The sequence below is a fragment of the Cebus imitator genome, unplaced genomic scaffold (genome assembly GCF_001604975.1).
Source record: "Cebus imitator isolate Cc_AM_T3 unplaced genomic scaffold, Cebus_imitator-1.0 Scaffold738, whole genome shotgun sequence".
In the NCBI taxonomy this organism is placed as follows: domain Eukaryota; kingdom Metazoa; phylum Chordata; class Mammalia; order Primates; family Cebidae; genus Cebus; species Cebus imitator.
In genome coordinates, this window is record NW_016108053.1 from 41,135 (window position 1) to 69,093 (window position 27,959).

The window sequence follows — 27,959 nt, forward strand, 5'->3', positions numbered from 1 at the left end:
ATGAGGAAGGTATTGTGCTTATCATCACTTTGTAAGTGAGGGACCTCAAGCAAGGGCAGGTTAAACTTATCAAAGCTCATCTAACTAGTAAGTGTCTTTAGCTGCATTTAAAACTTGGCTTTTTTATTGGAACACTTGAAGACATGACCTCCCTTGCTGATGATCCAAGTTTTCTACCTGTCAGCCCTGTGACATCAAGTTAGATAAATTCTCAGTTTCCTCATTTATAAAATGTGCATAATGATAAATATGGTATAAAGCTTTTAAGAGAAATAATTAAGATAATGGATGTAAAAGGTTTTTAGACGAGTAGGATTGTGGTGATGATAACAGTTGTTATTAATTACAGAGGCTCTGGTAATTTGTAAAGTTATTTTGTAAAGATATAGGAAAGAATTTGTCAATTTTCCTTCTTTTTTACTGAAACTATTCCAATTCATTCTTGGCGATGTCAGATCATCAATGAAAGTTTCTCTGACAAATATTTGGTTAGGTTTCTTCATTTAATGACACTTATATTTGCCTCTTTTAATCATTTATTTTCTTTTGATTATAATTACTTTTTCACAATCTAGTTCTTAATTCTATAAGTTTCAAGAGAGAAGAATCTGTCATTAGTTATTCCTAGTATATTGCAAAGTATCTGTACACGGTAGATACTCTATAAATGTTTTTAATAAATAGGAGACATATATTTCTCTTTCTGAAATGTAGCATTAGTTGCTGGAATTTTAAAATCAAATAAGCTAGCTTTTTTTTTTGAATATTCCCATACTGTTTAAGGTTTATGTCTTTGAGCAAGATTGACGATGGCTTTGAATCTAACCCTTACGTTTTTATGTTATAAGCTTTTCTCTCAATAGTCTCCTGATGGAATAATTAAGTGAATATAGAGAAACTGCCCTGAACAACCCACACAAGAAATAGTTTTGGTGTTGTTCAGGATGGAGGAGATAACAGTAGATATTACTATAGAAGAGACAGATGATTCTTGACTCTAAAAAAGTCATTAATAGAAATAATTATTCACCCATAAAACATGGAATAAATTTTGGGGAAATACCCTGGGGAAAGAAGAATGTATAATGATGATGGAAAACAGAATAGCATGACCTTTTTCTAGGTGGTAGAAAGTAGATAATTTGTAATAGCCAATTAGATCAAGTTTGGAAAACACAATGAACTATTTACTATAAAGACTGCATCATTTTGATAGCTCAGCAGTGCTTACTTCTGTGAGATTTTCATGCTGTCCCTCAACTTTCTGAATACTAGATGGTTGTATCTGGACCTCATTCTGTTGAGGGCCCTCAGGATGCATCCAATCCCCTGCAGACCATCTCAACAGCCACCAGAGAGAAGCAAGGTGACTAGTGTTCCACTGCAGAAAACACCTTTTACTTATGCCCCCCAAAAATACACGTGTGTGTGTGTGTGTGTGTGTGTGTGTGTGTGTGTGTATGCTCTTCATATTGATAATAAGTTTTAACTTATAAACAGTCAGAAATAATTATGTGTGTGCATATATAGAGTCTGATCATAGATAACATTATTATGAAAGTCAGTATGGCTGACTGGAGGCCATGAACATCCCCACTTCCACTCCCATACCTGCCAAACCAAAACCTTTAGAGAAAAAAACTGATAATATACATTGTTAGCCACCATCTTCTTTGGATTAAGCAAATGTGCCTTTAGATAACAACTTTGTTTGACACTTCATCCTGAAAGTGCAGAATTATATTTGTAATTAATAAGGTCTTCCCAGACTCCCTTATTTTTAAAAAGAAATTATTCTACAATCACAATGTTTTATTAATCAGCAAAATGTGGCCAACAGACCCCTTGAAGTCACTGAAACTATTCCAGAGGATTTGCAATGTCAGAAGTATTTTCCTAATAATACTATGATATGATTTGCCTTTTTCTGTGTTCACATTTGCACTGATGGTGCAAAAGCAATGTTGGGTAAATCTTTTGGTGTCTTAGCACAAATCAAGGTAGTGTAAGCAACTGTACTGTAATTATCGTATTCTTCACCAGCCATTGACTTGCAGTAAAAATGAATGAAGGAATGCTAGTTTCACTTAATGTCCTTAATGATGCAATACAGTCTTTTAAACCAATCTTTTTTTTACATGCCTTAATTTTCTGTTTGACAGAATGGAACATAAATATGCACTATTTATGCTGCATTCTGAAATAGGTTCATCTAGGAAAAAAACATTTGTGCCATTATTTGTGTCAGAGCTGAAATAATCATGTTTCCCACAGGAAATCATTTTCACTTCAACGTAGAATTGAGAGATAAACTGGCTATTTAGACAGGCATTTGACAGGCTTCATAAGTGAACAAAGCAAGCCTGTCACTTAAAAAAAAAAAGCTAATGATACTTTTTTTTTTTTGGCCAGTGATACAATTTGAATTTTCAAGCAAAATATAAAATTATGAAAAATTGATTCCATCACTGTGAGCCTGACAAAGTCTTCATACTTAAGGATATGTCTGATGAGATTGGTGGTGATATTAATAATGTGATTTTGAATATTGTATAATGAGGTATTTTAACATTTGGAAGATTGCATAACTCAGTATTTTGCAAATGACCAATGCATGATATTATAAAATCACTAATAGGTAAAATACTCATTCATGATGCTAGACAGATTAATGGACTTTAACGTGGCAAGGACAAAAAGTTCATTGACATGATTTCAGATTTGACAGTGTAATTAAACTCCGAGGAAAGAGTTTAATTGTGAAGTCTTAGTATAGAAAAAGAAAGGATCCACAATTATCTGAAAATGTTTTTAAAAATACTTTTTTCTATTCTGATTACATAGTTGTGTGAGGTAGATTCTTACCAAGTTCTTCAACCAAACTATATAATATATTAAATGTAGAAGTAGTCATAAAATCCAGATGTAGCCTGTTCGTAAATATAAAAACAGTTTCATTCCACTTACTATTTCTGAAATTATTATTAAAATTATGTTATTTATACTATCATGTAACAAATTTATTTTTTAAATAAATTAATACAAAGATGCAAAATCTTTTTGTTTTTTTACAAATGAGAAGTGCTCATAAATATAACCCACATAAACAAAAGCTGGGAGAGATTTTTCATATTTTTAAGAGTTGTAAATGGATCTTGAAACCAAAATACTACCAATCATTAGTGTGGAAGATTATAAAGCAGTCCTATGTATGCATCAGATGTTGCTAATTTGTCTTTGATACCCTGAAGTTAGGCCAGGTGTGGTGGTTCACGCCTGTTATCCCAGCACTTTGGGAGGCTAAAGTGGTGGATCTCTTGAGGTCCAGGATTTCGAGACCAGCCTAGACAACATGGAGAAATCCCATCTCTACTAAAAATACAAAAAAATTAGTAAGGCAAGGTGACACACACCTGTAGTCCCAGCCACTTGGGAGGCTGAGGCTTCAGAATCCTTTGAATCCGGGAGGTGGAGGTTTCAGTGAGCCAAGATTGCACCATTATGCTCCAGCCTGGGTTACAGAATGAGAATCCAGAAGTCTTTTAACACGTATTTGTTTAATCAATAAATGCATAAAAAAGAATTATACATTTTCTTTGCAATATGTATTGCTAGTGTGTAGTGATATTTTTCCCAACACTTATACCAAGGAAATGAGGTGTCTATATGTCTTAATGCCTGACCCTTTACTTCGAAAAGGTATATTATTATTTTGCTCCATAAAGATCTCCCTGGACCCTCAATTGAAGTTTTGGAAAATGAGATTATTCCTTTGTAAATAGCCATTTTCTGTATCAGATCAAATCATAAAAACTTTAATGAAAGCTCTTTAGCATGGATAAATACACATCATGAAGACTGATAACCTATGCTAAAATATAAGAAAAGTTGAGAAGACTATTGAAGTTTACAGAGAAGGCAGGAGGAGAAAAAGGGAAACATTTTTTGTGTATGTAATAGGAGCTAGATGTACATAAATTTTCATAAATACCCAAACATGTAATTGAACAAATTTTACAAATGAGAAAGTAGATGCTCAGAATTTTAGAACTGATACTGAAATCCAGTTCTGCATGTCTTCAGTATCAGTGTTTTCATTGACCTCAAAGGGCTCTGCACTAATCTGACAAGTTTCTGTCTCTTTTTCCAGTGAAGCTTCCGAAGATGGCACTTGCCATAACATAATACCTGCACCTTTTAATTCAGTGCAAAGATGACACAAAGCTTACATAAATTCACTTTAGTTTCTCAATATTCATATTTGATAAGAACAACAAATTGCATGCCAATAGAACTAGAGGAGTAGAAGAGGGAAGAGGTAGAAGAATCATTTTAAAATGTATAAATATGTGAGGATGAATGCTTATTGTTTTTTACAGAGAGAGCACCAGTGATGATATGATTGCACTTACTGCTAAAATGTTACTGTGTATCAAGCAATAATACCCTCAAAGTTTAATCTAAGTCCTCTCTGAAAGAAATAGAAAACAGTGACTTTGTACTACTCAGATGTTTCAACAGTGTCACTACTTCTAAAGAACTCTGTCTCTGCAAGAATTAAAATGCCCGCAATGTTCAAATAGTCGTAATTTCTATTAGGCTACTATTGCACGCTAACTAGAGAATTTCTATAATAACAACCAGATGTGATAAATGTATTCTGGTCCTCTCAGCCTTCTGCTTTGGGAAATAAGACATTGATTAAGAGTTTGACAGAGATTTTCATATGTAGTAATTACACCTGACTTGTGGTTGTGTGCGTTGTGTGTGTGTGCATTATGTGTGTGAGTGTGGGTGCATGTGTGAACCTGTGACATAAATATTAACTCTTTCCTGAGAGCAATTCTGCCTTAGATAATTTAAAATATACAGAAATATCTGCAATTATTCACAGAACACTCTCTATTTTGTTTCAGAATTTTAAAACAGTAATGTTATCTTCTGATGAACTACATTTAAAACAAATCCACTTGGATAACAATAGAATTGTCACTTGTTGAATTCCCTATGTGTTTTAGGAGGGGATTTTCTGTTTTCTTCAAGCTCTGAGAACTTGAAGAAAACAGAAAAGTTAGCTTTTGAGTAAATGAGTAGAATGAACTTACAATGTAAGGACAGAGACTGTCTCCTAAATTTATTGGAATAATTACTTTGCTGAGAATGGTGCTTTAGTTTAATCAATGAAATATCCTAGGACTATTGTGAGGATTAAATAAGATAACACGTGAGAAGTATCAGCGTCTGGCAACAGGAATTTTATTGTTATTATCAGGATCATTGCCTGATCAGAATACCAATATGGTTATCAAGGTGATAATTCTGAAGGATTAAGTAAAACAGGCCTAGAAACGTTTTCCTGGTCTGGATGAATCATTTTGCAAAACCCTCTGCCTCTCTTCTGCCTCAGAGTACATCAAACTACTGAGTTTCTAATTCCCTTAGAATTGATGAGGAAGATACTAGGGAAATAATTTAGCTTTCTAACTATTAGAATGTGTCACCCCATGCTAACTATCCCCTTGGCTATCTATCTTACCCAATTAGTGTCAAAGGAATTTATGTTTTGAATCTGTGTGACCATTTTTTTTTTTTTTTTTTTTTTTTTTTTAGTAGGAAAGTCAATTTCTCAGGCAGGAGGAGTGAAAACTAGATTATCTATGGAGGCTTCATTGGGGTTGTCCAGCTAACTTTTCTACACACTATTCATATTACAATTTCATTAAAAATTTCAAAAGTTCCATTGTTACTCATTAAGGCCCGGAGCTCATTTCCCCATCTCTGGATTGCTCCTTAAATAATCCTTGCATGTGAAGTCGAGATACTTCCCAGTGAAGTGTTGGACAGACAGTCACATTGAAACAAAAAGGGCTGAAGGGCTGCAGAACAAAATTAAGATTCTAGAGAATCATAATACCAGTTTTATAAGGACTGTTATAAGAGAAATTACATTTTTACATGATGTATCACTTACTAGGCCAAAAAAAAAAGGACCAGTTGTTAGAAATCAATCACAGATGTGTCAGACTCATCCTGAACTTGTTTTCCTTTCTGCCTTGCAGTTAGTTACCTAGAGCTTCTGATTCCATGTGCTAACCAACTCATCTTCATCCTCATTCTCACTGCTTTAGAGCAAGCCTTTACCGTCCATGACTCTCAGTAGCTCACTGATTACCTTTCTGCATTCTGCTAATGCCACGAGCATCATATCTTTTGAAGTATAGGTAGGATAATATCAATTCCTTGCTTAACAACCTATCAGAACTACTGTTGTCAGTGGCAATGTTTCCAAGACAAATTTTTCAGGCATACTTTTGAAGATATGGATGTTATACTATGTTTTTTAAACATTGCGTTTTAATGGTGATGACAGCTAATGTTTAATGTATTGCTAATGAAATCATACCTCTTTGACAGTTTGATTTTAAAGAATCTTAGAATAAACTTCAGTTGCCTAATTCTCTAGGGATTTGTGAAGTCCATAATGTGTTTTTAGCTTCAAGAATATTGACAGACACTGGTATACATGGTATTTTCTAAAACTCTTTACAGCTCTTGTTATTTCCCACTACAAACTCACTATTCTAGCCACGTAGAACTTCTCATCTTTTGGTAACTAGTCTGACACTTTCACACCTCTATGTCATTGCATATGTTTCCCTCTGCTGGAAATGCCTCTCCTCCTCTTCTATGCTCAGTGAGCAGTTACTGACATTTCAAGATCCAATTCTATTTTCGCCTCCTTGAGAAATATTTCTACTGTATCTGGGTTCTTACCTCATTTTATGTCAGTCATCATTTTGTGTATTCCTTATGTACTTGTGTGGTGTTTCCTCACTTGATGGTGAGCAATTTGGTGGGATAAACTGAGTAAGTTATCTTTGTATTTCTTTGTACTTCAATAGTATACCATAATACCAGTTTCATGGATGGCTATTTAAGTTGAATGAAACTAGATTTTGGTTTAGCCTCAGGAGCTTTTTATTTTCTCTTGTGGGGTAGGTTTTCCCTTGATGGGTCACATAGGGGTGTTATCCCAGTGGGCATCTTAGCATAGTGTGGGATGTTGCACTGAATATACTGAGAAGTCTCTTCCAATCATAAGTCTCCATAGTCATAAATTGCATTTGTTAGAGGGGGGTTGTTTGAAACAATGTATGATCACCCAAGATTAGCTTGGTCCTACCTATGATTAATTTGATTTTACACTATTATTGGTATATGTAAGTTTTACAATGAAGGTAGCTTTCTTTATTTATTGATTTATCAATCTGTCAATCAGTACTTAATAAGCACCTACTATAGGCAGCCACTGTGCTCATTAACACATCATTAAACACCAACAAATTGTTCCTTGTTCCTGTCTCCTTCTTCCCTTTTGGGTACCAGAAGATATATTTGCTCCTGCTGTTATCTCATTTTTGAAACTTGCCCTGAAATCCTATCTGTCTCCAGAAACATTTATTTTTGGGTTTGTCTTCATGAATTTTCCTTTCCATCCCCCTCTTTCCCTTGTTTTCCACTAAATGTAGGTCATTATAATATTTTCTCAGAGCTCACTGTTTACTTACTTTGTAAGCTAATTGCCAGAGAAGTTAATGGTTGCTAAGTTGTCAGTAACTAACCACAGCTTAACACAATACTGGCTGACCTTTGTTGAAAAAATGTTGTAAGTACTTTACATGTATTATATCATTTAATTTTTTGAACCTTATACATTATTATTACCCACATTTTATAGATAAGCACAGGAAAAGTTAAATCATGTACTCAAGGTCACATTTCTAGGAAGTGGTTGAGCTAGAATCTAATACTAGTCAGTTTGGTTGCCTTTAAACAATTCATTGAATTTCTAGGCCCCATGTCCCACTCCCCAACAGTGCTATTAGAAAACAAAACAAACGAAAAAAACAAAACAACTTTTGTAAACTGTGAAATACAAGACACAATGGATGGGTAGTCACAGATTTTCATGAGATAAAATTCCTGTTTGAATGTGATAACTGACTGCATGGGGGCCCCTATTTAACCTAATCAGAAGACAGCTGCTTATAATACAGACATATTTATTTATTTATTTATTTTATTTTGCTTTATCTAGGAACATGAAGTCTCTCTCTTTTTTTTTTTTTGAGAGAGCCTTGCTCAGGCTGGAGTGCTGCAGTGGTATGATCTCAGCTTACTGAAACCTCTACCTCCTATGTTCAACCAATCCTCCTGCCTCAGCATCCAGAGTAGCTGGCATGACAGACATGTGCCACATGCCTGGCTAATTTTTGTGTTTTTAGTGGAGATGGGGTTTCTCCATGTTGACCAGGCGGGTCTCAAGCTCCCGACTTCAAGTGATCCACCTGCCTTGACCTTCAAAAGTGCAGGGATTATAGGCGTGAGCCTTTGCACCCAGCCATGAGGCCTCTCTTACATAGTTCACAAATTGCACATCTTCACTTCAGTAGACTAAATCAGAACACTTACTTTGTCCTAGGAATGACTGTGAATATTTTGTTCCGTGGGAAGTGCATTACACACCTCTCACAAGACCAAGAAAAAAAAGAAAGCAATAACTTTGAGGTTTAATCAAGAGCAACAATTCCATTTCATATGCATGTATTGAAAGAGCAGAGCATAATGGTGACATTTGCTCTTTTCTCAAGTCCTACTCTCCTCACTGCTATACTTGAGCACTCCTTGTAGGCCAAGACACCCCACATTCCTTCCCTATTGACGTTGTGAGATAAAATGTGTGTCTCTGGAGAGCAAAAGTTTCTTCCAGATCTTGACCTTGAATTTCCTAGCCAGTGAAAGAAAACATTATTCCTTGAAGTCATGACTAATTTCAGGCCTAGAGCTGAAAGATGCTCTAGAATAATTTGCTTACCAGAGAGAATGTTTTAAAAAGGTGTATATGAAATGGAAACATAGAACCAGCTTGAAGGTATGCCATGAGCAAGTTCTGGAACCACTGACACGCAAAGATAATTAAGTACATCAATGAGTTACATACCATTAAACAATGGAAAGCCTTTACTCCATACCATTAATAGATAGGTAGATAGATAAATAGACAGAATGGCGGATTCTTGCTAATAGAATTCTGAATATTGGCTAATAAATTTAAAAGAAGTGCTGAAGTTGAAAAATCAGAAATTTGTAACCATCAGTGGATGCTAACTGCAGGAGAAATTGGGTTAAGAGGCAGGCTATTTACATAGCCTTAAAAATGTCTCCATATAGACAGTTTATTAGTTAAATGGGAAAAAAGTAATTATACAGTGGGAAAATTGGACCACATCTGGAGTAGGTGACCAAAATTAACATTACCAACAAGACAGATGGTTATCATGTGCCTCCAGATGTGACACTGTCTCAGAAAGATGCACAATCACCTACGTAGAATTCTGGCTAAAGTGCATTACCTGGATCCAGTCATGAGGAAATATTAGACACACTCAAAATTAAGAACATTGTATTAAAAGAAAGGTAGAGGAGGGAGGAGGAGGAACTATATCCTCCAGAGCAGTCAATCACATAAAGACACATATGTACAAGGATATGGAAACATTTTAGACTAAAAAAGTCTAAAGAGCCGTGAAAACTAACTGCTATTTGACCCTAGACTGGATTCTATTTTGGAGAGGAAAAATGCTGAAAAGGATATTATATCTGTTTTTAAAAACTGAAATATATACAGTAGATTTGATAAAGGCATCATATCAATATAGAGTTTACTGATGTTGAAAACTATTCTGTGGCTATGAGTCTATTCTTCTTAGGAAATACACACTAAAATATATGGGAGTAAAGAGTTACAGTCTATGCAATTTACCCTCAAAATGGCTCAGACTGGGAGAAGGAGAGAGAAACAGGATAAGATGTACATAGCAAGTGAATTAGGGTAAAAGATATATTCATGGTTTTTTGTTATGCTTTTATTTTCACAGCATTTCTGTAAGCTTAAAATTATTGCCAAATAAAAATCTAAGGAAAAGTAATTTAAAAATGTACACCTGATAAAGAAAAGTTCTTCTTAGTAGCTCAGAATAATGATTTCCAACATTTTCTCTAATGACATGGACTTTATACAACAGGCATGGATAAAGTAAGTTGTGGGTTAGGTACAATTGGAAAGTTTCTAGCTATTATTCAGTTATTAGATATTTATTGAATACCTACTATGTGCCAGACAATATGCTATGTTACATCTCTTTGCTTCTCACACATTTTGTCTATTAAATTATGTATGAATGAGAAGAAATTATGGGAAAAAAAATTCACACACATAAGTTATTTGCAGTAGCCACTTATCTGCAGCCAATCTGCTGCTCCCTCCTTACCTTTGTGTATTAGACTCTCACTTGAAAACCACTGACTGAGCTGACACATATTGAGCTACTTTTTTTCTTTGACTTAAGGCCCTAGATAAGCAACATTCCTGTGCCTTATTTCTGTGACCAGTCCTTGTTTCTTAATAATAAAACACATGTTTTGTCACTCATGGCTGAAAACTTTGCCTGAAAAAAACAGCAAAATATTCCAATTCCCTTAAAGATGTAGCTTTGCTTTGCAATGTCATTAATATCAGCATTTGGGGTAATGTTGTTAATCTCTGAAGAGTCCAATGGGACAGCCAATCCTCCCAGATGACAACTTTCAAATTGTGTACCTTAGACTCACTAGATAGGCTCTGAGATTTCCTGGCACCATGTCATGCCTTCATAGCTCAAAAGACCAAACTGATATTATCCACTTTAAAGAAACTTTCAATCTATTGTTGATTACCAGAGTGCAATGGAAAGAACTTGGACTTTGGTACTGGATAAAGCTGAGTGCAGATTATCTCTGCCGCTTATTTATTGAGAAGCAATAACCAAAAGATCTGTTTCTTCTCTTAAAAGTGGGAATAATAAATGCAGTCTTCCTCAGGGGATGATTATAAGAATTGAGTGAGATAATGCCATATAAAATGTTTGACACAGTGTCTTGAAATATGATTATTTTAAAAAGTTAATCATGAATGTTACTACAGAAGAATAAACATAATTTCTGTTTTCATGCTGGCAAACAGATTTCACCTTTAGGATGAGACTCTCCTTGCTTAAGTGGATTCTTGGTGTAAGAACCTGAGATTATAATTTTGAATAAAATAGGAAAATGAATGAAAGTAAAACCGCTCTGTACAGTACAGTCACAAAAGTTAGGGTGTTAAACAATGAAAAAAGAAAAAGTTAAGAAGAAAGGATTACGAAAGAGAGGAAAGGTTTTCTACATGGTAAGGTGTCACAGGCCTTTAAGGAGGTGGGATGTCTAGTGTCAAATTTTGAGTTGTCTGCCTTGCCACAGTTAGTGCTTATGTCTTTCCCAAACTTCTGTTAAATTTGTGACTTGAATGACTGTTTTTGTTTGTTGTGTTTGTGACTTAATTTACCTAATGCAAATTTTTGTGAATGGAATGGGTTTCTGGGTCAGCTATTAACAGAAAGAATGAATGGATGTTGAATGCAGAATGCAAGCAAGATGAAGGCATTTGTAGGAGAAATATTTAGGAGTTAGAAAAGATCATGAGATGTAATTTCTGATGAAGGACAGAAAACTTGAGAGATACTAAAATGGAGGCTTGGCCTGGGAGCTGTGTCCTTGCCACAGTAAATGAATGAACTTACCTCAAAGAGCCACTGCTGAGAATATTTTAAACAGGAGAAAACTAAAATACTAAAATTTAGGAAAATACTATCAGCCCATAGTCTTATATCCAAAATTTTACAATACAAAATGTTCTGAAAACGAAATTATTTTGTTTTTATCTTTTAATGGAAAAACCTGATTATTCAGCATTAGGTTGCCGATTGCCTGTATTTATTCTCATGATGAATGTATTCATATATTTCATTAAAGGTTCTTGTTCCTGCCCTTCCTCTCAACCACCCCTCGACGCCGACGCTGCCCCTTTCCTCCTCCTCCTCCTCTTCCTCCTCCTCCTCCTCCTCTTCCTCCTCCTCCTCCTCTTCTTCATCTTAGTCTTTGACAGAATCTCTCGCTCTGTTATTCAGGCTTGAATGCAGTAACGCAGTTATAGCTCACTGCAGCCTGAAACTCCTGAGTTCAAGTAATCAACCTGTCACAGCCTCTCTAGTAAACTGGGATTACATGCATGAGCCACCATGCCTGGCTCCTGAAGCTGACATGCTGGATTATAACATGCTGACCAGTGTCAACTAGGGTCATTGTTAATAATAGGTATATACAACACATATTCTTTGTCAACTCAGAAAATTGTAAGCTCTCCAACACCTCATAGGACTTTGGATAAGAGATTGTAAATATGAATTTTGAAAAAAAAATTAAAAGTGAGTGAAAAGAAAGAGATTACCTTCCAGTGTATTTCTAAAGCTGAAATTGGCAGATTTATCCATGGAACCAGATTCATATTGGGTCAAACTCAGGCAAAATTCTACATCAGCTGAAGAGGGGAGCCTTGGGGTCCTGGATTTGTCATGGTTTCCAGGATTGCGCTGTAAAGGTCCCTCGGACGTTCCATTGCATAAAGTCTGATGGCTGTTGTACTCCTCCAATCGGCTACAGATAATCTGTATAAAACACCCTCATGTTAAAGAAATCGTCACCACCCCTGAGTCAGTAGGAGAAGATAGAAATGTTGGAATTCTAGATTACTATTGTTAGACTTCTCATTATTAGGAGATGAATGTAATCATGTGTCCTTAATGACAGGAATATGTTCTGAGAAATGCATCATTAGCTGATTTTTTCATTGTGTGAACACCATAGTCAGTGTACTTGCACAAACCTAGATGGTATAGCCTACTGCATATCTTGGCTGTATGGTAAAACTATTGCCCCTAGGCTACAAACCTGTCCAGCACATGAATACTATAGGCAATTGTAAGATAATCGCAAGTATTTGTTCATCTAAACCTATCTATACATATAAAAAGCACAGTAAAAAATACAGTATACATTTTTTTAATGGCATACTTGTATATACAGAACACTTACCATAAATGGAGATTGCAGGACTAGAAGTTGCTTTGGGTAAGTCACTTAGGATGTAGTGAGTAAATGAAAAGGCCTAAGATATTACCTACTATAGACTTTATAAACGCTATATATATATATATATATATATGCTACATTAAACTTGTAAAAATATTTTTAATGGTAAATTAACCTTAGCTTCCTGTAACTTTTTAAATTTTTAAATTTTTTAAAACTTTTTGACTCCTTTAGTAATAACATTTAGCTTAAAACACAAATACCTTGTACACCTGTAGGAAATACTTATTATATCTTTAGTCTATAAGCTTTATGCTATTTAATTTTTTACTTATAATAAACATCACTGAAATTTTATGTTTCATTAAAAACGAAGACACAAGCGTACATATTGGCATAGGCCTACACAGAATCAAGACTGTCAATATCATTGTCTTCCACCTCCACATCTTGTCCCAGTGGAAAATCTTCAGGGGCGGTAGCACACATGGAGCTGTTATCTCTATGATAACAGTGCCTTTTTCTGGAACACCTCCTGAAGAGCCTATCTGAGGCTGTTCTACAGTTTACTTACTTTTTTTTATAAGTGGAAGAAGCGCATTTGAAAATAGTGATAAAGAAATAGTCAATTCATAAACCATTAACAGTTGTTATTATCAAGCATTATGTCATATACATAATTTTATGTATTAGACTTTTATACAGCTGGCATTTCAGTAGGTTTGCTTAAACCAGCATCATCATGAAGACATAAGTAATGCTTTGTATATAACATTATGACTGCTATGATGTCACTGGGTGGCAGGAATTTTTCAGCTCCATTATAGTGTGGGACCACTGTCAAATGTGTGGTCCGTCCTTGACTGAAATGCCATTGTCTGTCATATGACTGTATTTTAAAATGAATTGTTGAACAAATTAGATTTTTGAAGGTTGCAAAATAAGCCATAAAAGTTACAACCTAGAACAGGATTCTAGTGTTGCATCTACCACTTAAGAAAATGACTTAAACTGTGTAGGTCTCATCTATCAAACGAAGATAATAATAACTACTTCACATAGTTATTGAAAACAAAATATTAAACACCTATTATATGTTAAGCACTGTGCTGAGACTGGGATTGCTAACAATAGTCATTTATCTGTATATAAAGCCCATAGCGCATGGCACCATCAACAGAAAACACTCAATCAACAGTAGCTTTCAAACATTAATTTATATTATATTCAGAATGCCAAGGACTAGACATAATTTCACTTTGTGCTTTTTGTTCATAAAATGTCCTATCATTAATGGTTTTTTTTTTTTGTGTGTGTGCAGTACAATACTCGTGGTTGATTTTTTTTTAAATAAAAATTTCTCTGATTCTTTAGCCAGAAAAGGTGATTTTCATTGCAGTAATACCATCTTAAAAATAAGAATTCGTCACCGTTTTATAAACACAACTTCTAAAGAAAATATGGCACATGGATTGCTTCATTTAAATCACACAGCAATACTTTCGACTTCACAAATAAGGAAAATGAGACTCAGAGAAGGTAAGTGGCATTTCCCAGGTTATAGGGCAAATTAATGCTACTATTGTGACTGCAACCCAAGTTTTCCATCTTCATCATTAGTGTATTTTGTGCTTTTATAACTAGTCTAGCAGAGTACAACATTCAACATTTTGTAAAAGTAGGTTCTAGTTTAAAATAGAGAGTTCTAGTCCTGTTTCTACGTTGTGGATGACAACAGGGTGTCTTTTGTTGGTTTCCCTAAACCCTGATTAAATTTTTCTAAATAAATTGTCTTAATATAACCGGTTTGGGTCTCTATTTCCTGCTGAGATCCTGACTGATGCAGGCATTATTTCCTTAAAGATTAGGATCTTATTTCGTTAAAGATCAAGATCTTTCCTTTTCCCTCTCTCGTGTATCTTCACTGGCCTCTTTGCACTTTCCAGAACTCACGTTACTCTTGCACAACATGTTCTTGTACTGATTATTTCTTCTGGGCAGACTGCTTTCCCTGATACCTCCATGGATAATTCAGATCTTCACTATCTTAATGAGATCTACACTAAACAGCTGTTTAACATCATATTCAGCCTTACTCATCCACTTTAGCACTGTTGTATAGGTGGCTAGCACTAACTAGCAAAAGTTCAATATGTGCAATCCTTCTCAATATTGGAATGTTCAGCAATATCCCATCATTAGACAAAGATCTATTGTCAGAGTATTCACACCACAACAATTGGTTGTGGTATGAGTCAGAATCATCTCTCCCCACTTCCCGACTCCCTGTTGAGAACAAGTTATTAATCATTTAGTGTACACTGCTAATTTCTGCTTTATCCATGCACTTAGCACCTTCTAACATACTATATAATCAAAAGAACTCCTCTCATAGAATAATTGATATATTGTTGCTGCATTTCAAACCAAAGTTTTAAAATGTCTAATATGTGTCAGGCATCATAGCAGAACACAAGAATACATAGTGAACAAGTTTTTGTTTTGATAGAGCTTTCAGTCTAATAAGAATGGTTATGAAGATTAAATGTATATATCATATTGCCTTATTCACTGATGTAAAAATTCTTTTTATAAAGTATTAGCATTTTAAGTATTGAATACTTTCTGTAACTTACCTTCTAGTGGAGTAGGTCTAGGAAATGTGTGTGGGGTAAGACAGTAAAACAATATCTATAACATTTTTTAACTCCTTTAACTTTTTAAAATAATAAAATAGTTATTATTTTATATTACATATGTAAGGTATTGTATATATTGTTTTAACATCACCCACAAACACTTCCTAGACCTACTCCACCAGAAGGTAAGTTAGGTAAAGTACTCAATACTTGAAAGTGCTATTTTTAAATGAATTTTTAAATTAATGAATGAGGCAATGTAGTATACACATTTAATGTTTATAAGCACGCCTGTTAGACCATACAATCTATCAAAATAAAAACTGTATTTATCCTGTTCACTATGTTTTCTTGTGTTATGGTATGGTGCTGGACACATAGTAGACATTTTAAGACTTTGGTTTGAAATTCACTAACAATAAATCAATTATTCTATGAGAAGAGTTCTTTTGATATTTGTCTCATCAATGAGAAAACAGGCTTAGAAAACAGGTTAAGTGACTTCATCAAACATACATAGTTTATAAAACTAGGGGAGTTAATATCTGAATATAGACTGTATGATTAAAAACTCAAATCTTAACAAGTGTCTTAAATGAAACTTCCATTTCCTGATTTCCTGGCTACTCATTGCTATATATAGGCACTCCAGTCATCTTCCCCTGTCATCTCTTGACCAATGACTCTGTTACGAATCTTCAAGGACTCCATGTTATAAAATCCAATGATCCATGCAAGTCCTGGTGTTAACGTAGCATTGTGTGCAGTTGACCACTTCCACTTTCACAAAACACATCCCTCTATTGATTTCTATAATCACATCCCCTTTGCTTTTTGCGTTTCTCTCTTCCTGTTACTACTTGGTGTCCTGCTAGCTCTTCCTCATCAATCTTACCTGTAAATGTTGTAGTGCTCTAGGCAGGACTAGCTATGCAATTTGCAGCATCGGGTAAATGCGGAGGCCTTTGCTGGGGTTGGGGAAATCAATATTCACTTTCTCAATCTACAGGGTATAGGTGTCCCACAGTCTCAATCTTCAGCAAATAGGTAATTCCCTAGGGATTGAAACCTCCATGCTAAGACTTGTTTGAATAGGTGGGTATATTAGTTCAGGCTGCCATAATAAGACACTGCAGACTGGGTGGCCTAAACAGCAGACATTTATTTTCTCAAAGTTCATGAGTTTGGAAGTCCAAGATCAAGATATTTGGTGAGGCCTCTTACGTCTTGCAGAGGGAACCTTTTCCCTGTCTTCACATGACCTTTCTCTGCATACACAGAGAAAGAGACAGCTCTGTGTTTATCTTCTTATGAGGACATCATTACTATTGGATTAGGATCCCACTGTTATGACCTGATTTAATGTTATGTATATCCTTAAAGCATTACCTCCAAATACAGTCACACTGGGGATTAGGGATTCAATACACACATTTTTTGGCAGACACGATTCAGTCAATAATACTGGGTGAGAGACCCATACGTAATCACCTGTGCACCATGCTAAGGTGCAACCAGCCTCGTCAGAGAAGACCTCTTGATTTACCCTGAACCAACACATCATGGGACCAACACACAACCTCACACTTCTTGCTTGCACCAAGGTTCCCCCAGGGATGGAGAGTGACAGTGGAATATCGACCTCTTTCCTCCCACCAGTAGTCTTAGGGAGAGAGTGAGGAAGTAGAAATTAGATGGGGCTGGTGGATGGGTAGTGGTAGTCAAGACTCATCCCAGGAAACCCAAGAATCTGTCCTCAGGAGGCAGAAGGTCTGCAGGACACATATGAACCAAGCATATGCCCCATTGTCTCTCTAACTTCACTTATAAAACACAAACTCAAAGATAAGATTAATAAGAATTTCAATGCCAAGACCACAGATCATGAAACCTCAAATGTGGGGTCTACTTCTGACCATGGAGCATTGTGTGATGGCACTGTTTTTTATCTTGGCAATTCTACCTCCAAAACGTATCTCGAGTCAGGTAACCATTCTCCATTTGCTCACATCCTGTATGACCCTGCTTCTAAAGTCAGATAACCTACTCTTCTCTGGGTACTGCTTCTGCTTTTACATTCTGTGACTCTGATTGTGGCTAAGCATGCCCACTCTTTGCCATACATCAAATATCCTGCCCATTCTTTAAGGCCAAGGCAAATAATTTGTGAAAACAGACATTGTTGATTCTCACTTAAATAGTAACTCAAAAGAGGCTGACTCTGAATGTAAAAAATATTCAGGAATCCTTCGCCAAATTATTTTGCTTGTAGCTTCATTTATATGTAGACAGAAGAATAAACTATGATGAAAATATGTGACTAATAAGCTAAAAAGGGCTCTTAAAAGGAATAATTTTTATTTTTATTAGTGGTACATAAATTAATGCATCACTTAAATTCATTGATCTCTTAGATTTAATAAAATAATTAGGTAGTGAGATATAAATTCTAAGCAAAACATGAAATGCAGGAGAGCCCATTGACTCTTCACAATGGGTACTTGCTTCCATGGGAGGTTTGCGACCACTGGGGAGATAACATTGTTCTTTACCCAACTTAAGCTTATTCATTTCAGTCTCTAATTGGCAATGATTATTACATCCCTTATAAAAACCTATCCTTCGTGAAGACCCATTCATTTTTATATTGTTTATTTCTTTACTTTCAGAACCTAGCACAGTTTCTAGCACTCTGTAGAGGTGCAATAAATATTTGTTGGATGAATGAAAAAAGTCAATGAATGAGCCAAAGAATCTCCTACAAAAAGTTTGTGTTGAGTGCTTATTTTTCTTGGTCACGTTGTTGGTACCACTTCTACCACAGAATAAATTTCTAGAACTTTTTTTTTTAAAACATATGTTGAGTCCCTACTCTGTCCTAGGCCATAAGGGATATAACTCTGTGTACGTTTAAAATTGAAATTCTCACTACTACTCTGTAGATTTTTATGATTTTATCTCTTTTTTTATGACAAAGATACCAAACCTGAGTGTAGAAGACTACAAAAGGCTAATAGGATATAAAGCCTCATGTTATGATTCATAATTTTGTGAACAATAGGGAAGGTACATAAAATAATTTTAAAGATAAAATGTCTTCCTGGTCAACTGTTTGCATCCCATTTGAAAATAATCAAGACTATTTTATTGGCCTCCTATCCCACTGAATTTTCTATCTGTTAGCATGTATAAACAAAGTTAGTCATCTGAAATAGAAGTAAATGGGCAGTCCCCCATCATAGATGGCTGTCACTGTGTTAGACAAGAAATGCTTAATTTTTGGTTACTAAGATATAACTTATGAATTGATGCATTGAGTGGTAGAGAAAAAATTGTGCTTCATAATGCAGGTAGATGAGACTTCAATTCTGTCTAATTTTTCTTACTAGCCATGTGTCAATGAACGTGTTTTTTTTATTTTTATTTTTATTTTTTAATTTTTATTTTTTTTTGAGACGGAGTTTCGCTCTTGTTACCCAGGCTGGAGTGCAATGGCGCGATCTCGGCTCACCGCAACCTTTGCCTCCCGGGTTCAGGCAATTCTCCTGCCCCAGCCTCCTGAGTCGCTGGGATTACAGACACGTGCCACCATGCCCAGCTAATGTTTTTTGTATTTTTAGTAGAGACGGGGTTTCACCATGTTGACCAGGATGGTCTCGATCTCTTGACCTCGTGATCCAACCGCCTCGGCCTCCCACAGTGCTGGGATTACAGGCTTGAGCCACCGCGCCCGGCCGAACGTGTTTTTTTAGACTTGCTAAGTCTCAGTTTTTATAACTGTACGATGATATAATATATGAAAAGAAACTATTCAACAAATAATTCCTGGCTCCACAAATGTCAGTTTCTTGTTTTTCTTATACGTCACAACATTTCTCAATTCTTTTATTCATAAATAATTGAGAACTAGAGCTGCTGAGTGACTTGCCTTAGGGTCATACGATGTTTGGAATCAGTTCTAAAGGACTAAAACACAGCCTCCTTATTCTGAAGCAATAGCCACTGCATTCACTATGACATGTTAATGGTTTAGGAATTGTTGAGTTAAACTAACCTAACTTTTACATGGAATTTAGTTTGTTGGATGCCTTTATAATTTTGGTTAACTAGACAGTACAACAAGTACATAGACGAAATAATTTTTATTCTTTGAGTAATAATTCTCAGGATATTTTCAAAAGATCCTGCTGCCTTACAGACTCCTGTAGCCAACTCAGTTAAATTAGAGAGGCCTGAATGAAACTATTTTTGCTGAAATGCCAACTGCCAAGTGACTAAGTGTGTGGATGACTGGAGGTATTACTAACAAGAAGAAAATCTACCCTGGTTCCAGAAATAATTAAACTCCAAACCTTAGTTTTTACACTGCACGTAGGAGAAGAGGTAGGCTTGGAAAAACTGTTAGCATTGTGCTTATGATCATGAAGACTCTAGTGAGAAAGACCTCGTTTCCATTACTGACCCTCTTAGTTACACGGCCTTGGGCAAGTTACTTAAGCTCTCTGAGTATCAAGATTTTTCATTTGTAAATGGGATTTTATAACTTTCCATCAAAGATAAAATAACATGTATAAAGCACTTAGCATAGTGCCAGGTGTAAAGTGTTTAATAATGACAACTATTTTTGAAAACAAAACCATTGGGCAGGTCACCAAATTCTTTTTCACTTCGGGTGTATAACACTGTTTGAATATTCGTTATTATAATATTTAATTTTGGTGTATTATTTAAAAATATATTATTTCCACACATGAAACTCAAATGATATGCAATATCCTAAACAAGCCATACAAACACATTTTATTGAATTCCTTCACAGTAATGCTTTATATTACTCTAACTTTAGGGACAAAAATGGTCTCAGAGTAATTAAGTAACTTGCTTAGGGTCTTATAGCTAAGTAAGTATGAAAGTTCACTCAAATTTATTACTACATTCTGTTTTTCATTCCATTTAATCCTCTTGCACACACACACACACACACACACATGCACACACACACACATGCATGCACACACACAAAGCATTTATGGTAATTCAACCTCACTTTTTTTTCTCTTGGGAAGAAACAAAGGTCAAAGATTTTAAATAACTGGTCCAATGTCATCTACTAAATGGCAGGGGTAGAATTTGAGCCTGGATGTTCTGATGATGACTGTGTTCTTTTTCTATTTCAACACAAGTGGCTTATAACATAAGCTGAGTGTTGGGGGGGACAATCAAGTGTCTTAAGTCACAGGAAAAGAGAGGCGATACAAAGAAGAAACAGATAACAGATACATTAATGAGGAAGGTGAACCTAAATACTGCTCTCTTAAATTCAGAGAAATAACACTAAACTGCCAGCTATTAAAAGCTTTTGGGAGCAAAGATTTTGTTATAGCATTAGAGGTTTATCTGGGAAAAAAATGTAAACCATATGACATTCCACAAAATCTTTTTCATAAAGAAAAAAGAGAAGCTGTTATTTCACTGAGCTGTTGTCATGGTTACCTAAAACCCATGACTCTCTGCTGAAATGTGACTTTTTTTCTTCCAACTGTTTGCTTCCATGTGATGTGCTTTTCACCTGATGAGTGAATTCCCTGGTCACAGTTTGCTCATGTCTATCAGCTAGGAAATGTTTTTCCTCTCTGTTTCAGTTCATCATGACACCTATTCCTGATACCCTTTTTATTTTTATGCCTAGCTTATCTGTTGATTGCATCACATTAGATCTAATTATGCTGAGCACAGGTAGTTTGTACTTAAATGTTATTAAGCAAAGCTCCACCTCCAGATACAATCAACTATTATAATTGATGACAAACATGGCCTCTACTTTAAAATGTTGGGGTGTTAAATGAATAAATGAGCAAACAATCAACAGACATGAATTAAGAACATAGGCTTTCCAAAAAATTTAATTAATTACCTGATTTTAATATATTAATAGAAAACTCTGACCAATAAATATGATTAACCTCATTTAAATTACCCTCAGCTATGTTGCAACTTGGTTCCTCTTCTTTCTGGTATTCTGTCTTTCTTTGTATGCACACACAGACATACATATGGAACTACCAGAGAGAAATATACAAAATATGTGATATACAAATTTGGGTAAATGGCTGATACTGCTATTTTTGTATCCTTGGCACTTGGAATCCAGTGTTATAAAAAAACTGCAGTTAACGGTCTTAGCAATCTACCCATGCAGAGTTTAATATTTTATCTATGTTAGTGTTGGAGCTAATGTTTCTTTGATGTTAAATTTTATTAAATTCAGCATTTATTTGTAAAGCCTGTTCCATGTGTATATTATGGCCCTGAGCTCTGTGGATACAGTAATATTTAGAAATGATCACTACCTTGGAGCAGCTGACAGGCTGGTAGATACAGACAGGGTTGAAAACCATTACATGTAATGACAAGTTACAGGTGCTGTGATATAAATCGGTACAAAACTATAATGAAAGCCCTGCTATAACGAAAGCACAAAGGGGAGGGGGTCAATTCTACCTGAGTAATAGAGGCGGGTCAGTAAAAGTCTCAGGATATTTTCATTATGATATAAATTAAAAGGACTCCATCACTCTGTCTGCCCATTTTGTCTGGGACAGGAGAATTTTAAGGGAATCAAAGTGATTATATGTCAAATTATACATTCAGAGATTATTGGGTTATTTGACCCCTTCTGAACCTAAATGGATCCTTATAAATAAGAAATAACATGGCTGACTTAAAAAGCACAGCAGTCAGAACCAATTGGTTTTAGTCCTCAGATGTGTGACTTTGGACAATCATCTTACCGTTTTAGACTCTTCTGTAGTTTTCAAAAAAAATGCACAGGCTACCCTAGATATCATTGCAGATCTCTCAGCTCAGAGTTAGTAAATGCTATCAAATCTCTAAAATCTCAGTTTTGGGGCCAAGTAAAAAGATACCTGAAACCAATAAAAAAAAAAGAAGGCTTTATGTGAAAGGGGCATCGGTCTAGCTAATTTGGAAGGTCTTAATTAACTCAATCTAGAAACTATCTGATCTCATCTCACACAAAATAGTCTATTTCTTAATTTAATCAATTTGGGCAAAGGCATTCAAATTAATGATGTGTTTATTATAAAACCTGTATTTTTGGAAAGTGAAAGTAAAGAGATACCAAAACAATCTCCATATTCATTAACTCAAAGATTCTCAGTGCTGGCTACACATTAGAGTCACAAAATGAGGTTTTAAAAATGCAGACACTTAAAGGCCCGGGGAGGTGGCTCAGGCCTGTAATCCCAGCATTTTGGGAGGCCAAGGCAGGCAGATCACTTGAGGTCAGGAGTTCGAGACCAGCCTGGCCAGCAGGGTAAAACTCCATCTCTACTAAAAGTACAAAAAATTAGCCAGGTGTGGTGGTGGGCCCCTGTAGTCCCAGCTACTAGGGAGACTGAGGCAGAAGAATTGCTTGTACCTGGGAGACGGAGGTTGCAGTGTGCCAAGATCATGCCACTGCACTCCATCCTGGGTGTCAGAGCGAGACTCCATCTCAAAAAACAAACAAAAAAATACAGATACCTGGACTTTACAACTTCACAGAAGACCACTTGAATCTGAATTTCTAGCAAGAAATTAGGTGCGTGAAACACTTGCAACATTTAAAAAAAAAAAATCAAGGTTTTTTTTGGAAGCTTCCTAGGTGATTTTGACATTGGGAACTCTGAATTAAATCAATGTAAGCAATTGATCATAACTTTTTAAAAGGACTTTGTAACCAGCAAGGCTGTGCAAAGGAATGGAAGTAGTCAGTGTGAGTTGGGTTTGACTGTCAACCTCTGTCACTGATAACCCCTTGACCCTACTAAAACACAGTAGATGAGCAGCAGATGTTCATTCATTTCACCTTTCTCAGTTGCACTGTGGTTTGCTTGTTCCTCTTCGGTCATCTTCCGTCCACTCTGGTTTCTAATTTTTTTTTCGAAACCTGTTCCTACACAGCACTTTAATCATAGAACAAGGTTGAAGTTAAGAATTGTAAAATTTCAGTTCAGGGCTTACCTATTAGAGATAAAATTTTTTTTTTTGGTCTTGCTTTGTTTGTTTGTTTGTTTTTTGCCAGACAGTATTACAATTGAACACATTCATGAAGAGGGAAAGAAAGGAAACAAGTTCCACTCAATAATTAATAAGTAATTTGGAAAAATGATACTCATCTAGTTCTGGATAGCATCTGGTATTACACATCTCAGGTAATTAAAAATCAATGTGTATCTATCTATTAAGCTTTCTTGTGGATGTTGCAGCTCATTTTCATAATTTTCACAGTCCTCCAACCTTTCCGGGCAAGTGAAGCCATGTAGTTAAAGAAAGCTTTACAACTGACTGAAGATCCCATGTGCAATCCTGGCAGTTTTTTAAACAAGAACAGAGGATATAAGAGCTAGATGAGAGTTTGCACTTTAAGGTAGGAGTTCTGAAAGCTTATTGAAATATATTTTTTTCCAAGCACATTTTTTTTCTAGCCTTTCCTGCGCAAAACTCATTACTTTTGGTAAGCAACTGACTAATAACACCAGAAATTATACAGTGGCCTTTTTCAAATAAATTTCAATAGACTCCACTGGGATGGAGTACAAACCTGGCTGGGCAGAGAAGGCCATTTACATTTCAAAACTGCAGATTGTCAGAAATTGAGTGCAAGATTCTTCCCATCCCTTTCACATATTGGGCTTAATTTCATAGAACATTGCTAGTCAAAGTACTGCATTAGAAATTTTTGGAAGCCAGGCAGAAAAGCATTCATTTCACATATGGTTTTAAGAAGATAAATAATTAAACACTTATTTCTTTGTCTTCCCTTTGCTTCTAATTCAGAATGAAAAATTCAGAATAGATGAAATAGGAATTTAATTTCAAAATAGTAATCTTTCATGTTGTATCTAAAGTTTTCAAGGACTGAGAAAGAAAGCTGCTTCTGCAGGCTAAGGAAAAAGACAGAAGGAGACGAATCATTTAGCTAAAGAGATCACAGCTGTCAAATCCTTGAAAATACGTTACAGTGGCCAGACTATTGGACTATTCTCCAATAGCCAGACTATTGGAGAATAAATATGATTTTTTGCTGCTTATTACCTGTATAATCTTATGCAAGTTAAAAAGTATCAACCTTTACAACCGCTAAAATGGGGAAAGACTGATGAGCATTAATGAATGAATGCACAAAAACACTTGCAACAGGGCTCACACATGCTAGATGTTCAATGAATATTAGCCATCCTCATTATTTACCTGATTAAGCCTCAGGATCTTCATGCTTTAAAAAATAAAGATCTAATCCAATAATTTGTTTATCCTGATGAATCACCATAGACATTTAGTAAATTCTGCCTTCCCAGGACCCTCTCTTGAAGATGCTGACAAATGAGTCTAGGATAGGGCCAGGAATTTGCATTTTTAATTTGTATACCATATGAATTCTATTGTGAGTAATAATTTTATAATTCAGAAACATTAGCTTATATCATTTAATCATCCAAATATGCATTCATTCATTCATTGATTCAATTCACAAAATACATAATGAGCTATTGTCATTTTTAAAGGCACCAAACTGTGTTCTGGGAAATGCAATAATGAATCAAGTACCCTGTTCATTGCAGTTTAGGAACCTAGTAGAAGACATTAGACAACTAATCACACAAATACCTAAAGTGTGCTATAAAGTAAAAATACAAGGTACACTGAGAGTTCTTAACAGGGCATCATTTCTATACCTTGCCTGAAGAAGGCACACCTTACCTGCCAAGAGGAGAAGAATGATGCTGGACTGAGTAGGTTAGGATTTGCTGGGTGCTGAGCTCCCATGTACTCATCTGTGCAAATGTCACACTTCTCTGCATCGCGCCAGTCCCAATATGGAATAGTGAAGTTTTCGTCTCCTGTTATCTTCTGGATTTCTTGTTCCCACCGCAACAAGAAGAGTCTATGCCAAGGCAGAAAACCTGGTGCTTCATGGGCAAAATCAATGTCTTTCCAGATTTTAGATCCCCCAAGCAGTGCATCCATTGACACATAATAATGTATCCAGACAAAGAGGTCATAAATGTTGATGTCACTGAACATGGGTGCTGATCCATTTTTCATTTGGCCATAGGTGCCTGTGGGGATGACATAGTCTGAGCTGATAGTATGCTTTGCTAAAGTGAGGTAGGCCAAAAATTTGTCCTTCTCTGGAACACTCAAATCAAAGATACTTCTTCTCACCAAGAGTCGTCTCTCTGTGCAGTTTGGTCCCCAAAAACCAAACTTGCAGCTTCCACAGTTGAATCCCATGAAGTTGCCAGAGCACTGGCAGGTCCTATTATAAAAGATAGAAGGCCATGACTCCCGGTCATCCACTCCTGTGAAGGGAAATTGAGGCCCAAGTGGTGCATTGGACAGAAGGATATTCTGACAGGAACCTCTGCCTGAAAGCTGGCCACAGGGACTCCCGTCGCCACTCCACGGTGGGCAGCATTCCTTCTCCATCAGGTTCTTAGAGGAGACACAGGCTCGAGGGAAATGGCCAGCGGAGGTCTGAAAACTCCACAGCAGGCAGCACAAGACAGCCAGAAGCATTATTCCTGTAGGCTTCACAAGGTCTGCTGGAACTGATTAATTGGAGTCACAGACTTCTCTTTGCAGCTACTCCTACAGTGGCTATCACATGTCTTGGCTGAGACCTATATAATACCACTCCCACCTCCAGCATCAAACACTTTCAGTCTTTATCTTAAGCTTTCATCCTCTGAAAAGCACATGACTGACTTTTCTTGGGAATTGGCACATATCCCGCCAGTGGGATAGGCCTATGCTAAGGTGAAAAGCTCTATTCACCATTAATAGTTTAATTTTTATGGTTAGAAGATTAACAATAAGGTTAACTATAATAACAATGCCCGATGTAAACACACCCAGCTAACAGACTACAAGATTAATGATGATTTGAACTTGCAAATGAGAGGTGTTATCAGGAATAGCACTTCTCTTATTACGAAAGTTTAGGAAGTATTAGAGATTATGGGTTTAAGGTTGTTATTTCTCAGAGACCATGAACAGGCTACAACATTTCAAGAACTCAGTTTGCAGAGAGAGATTGTCTTCAGAGTCCAGAGATACTTGGTTATATATTATTGAATTTCAGTTTACTTATTTTCCCTGATAATCCTGTTGCATTTTCTGACAAGTCCTAAGAATAGCTGACTTTGATAGCTAGGTGATCTTCATTGCGGGGCTATCCCACGGCAAAGAGCTCTTTCTTTTTCTCTCTCTCCTTTTCTCTGTGTGTGTCTCTCTCTCTCTCCAATGCTATAGCCATGTTGTTTTACATACAAATTCTAGAAATTAGGAATTTATTTGAAAATGTTTTTGCAATGTGTTTTGTGCAAAGACATTCTCAATTAGTGAATGAAAAAGATTTTTTCAACAAATATATTTTGATCATGTCAATTATTTCAGAAGTTTCTTCTTTGTGTGTGCAGTGAGCTAAAAATACAAATTGACTATTTATGTTATTTTCCATTGAATAGTATAGATAATAAGTAAATCAAACTTTTAATAGAAGAGAAGTATTTGCAGGCTGATGATATTAGAAAGAATTGCATAACTTAGGATAATCATATGCAAGTGTTATCAAGGGAATGCCCTTTATTACTTCCTCAAAGAGTGGGCATGAGTTGGACAAACAATTGAGAATAGATTCAATACCTGAGGCAGGGGAAATACGTGGAGGTGGGAGTTGTGTTTCATCTGTTGAGTTGGAGCATTAAACTCAAATAAGCCTCCACACATCGTAGAATATTAAACCTGGGCCCAATCCATGGAGGAGCTTAAAGACTTCGTGCTTTGAACTAAGGTGAGCCTTTTGTGAGCTGAAGAATGACAAAATGAGAATAGTCAAATCAATGTTGCCCATCTGAAGCTTTCTTATTTGTCCTCCTCCATACTGAGTGGTCCCCTGAAATTAATGAAAAAGGGAAAGAAAGTGGAAGCTTTGAGGAGATCGTCAGTGTTTGGGCCCTTAGCTGAAGGGTTCTAGGAAAAGCCATCATTATTTTGATGGTGCTAGAGTGTCAGCCTGCTCTGCTTTTTTCTCTTTTTGCTGGAGTTTGTCTCATTATTTAAAAAAAAAAAAAAAAAAAGAAAAAGTCAAGGCTACTCCATACAACTTTTTTTGAGAACTAGAGGAGGCTTTGCAGTATATGGAGCAGTGTGTGGGTGAAGAGGAAGAGAAGTTTCCATGGAAATGCTGCCTCTGGCTGGGATCGGGAAGTCATCACATGATCTCCGCAAGGAAGCTTAATCTTTTTT

General features: G+C 35.9%; 1 protein-coding gene across 1 annotated transcript in view; it reads right to left on the minus strand.

The window, feature by feature from the left end:
• LOC108296777 (tyrosinase) overlaps window positions 1–26,730 on the minus strand; it is a 59,669-nt gene extending 32,939 nt beyond the window's left edge. The window contains exons 1-2 of the mRNA XM_037735170.1: window positions 25,410–26,730; window positions 12,365–12,581 (exon numbers count right to left, since the gene is read on the minus strand). Of these exons, the coding sequence (XP_037591098.1) occupies window positions 12,365–12,581; window positions 25,410–26,228 (1,036 nt within the window). The 5' untranslated portion in view covers window positions 26,229–26,730. The remainder of the gene's footprint in view (window positions 1–12,364; window positions 12,582–25,409) is intronic.
• Between the last annotated feature and the right edge of the window lie 1,229 nt (window positions 26,731–27,959).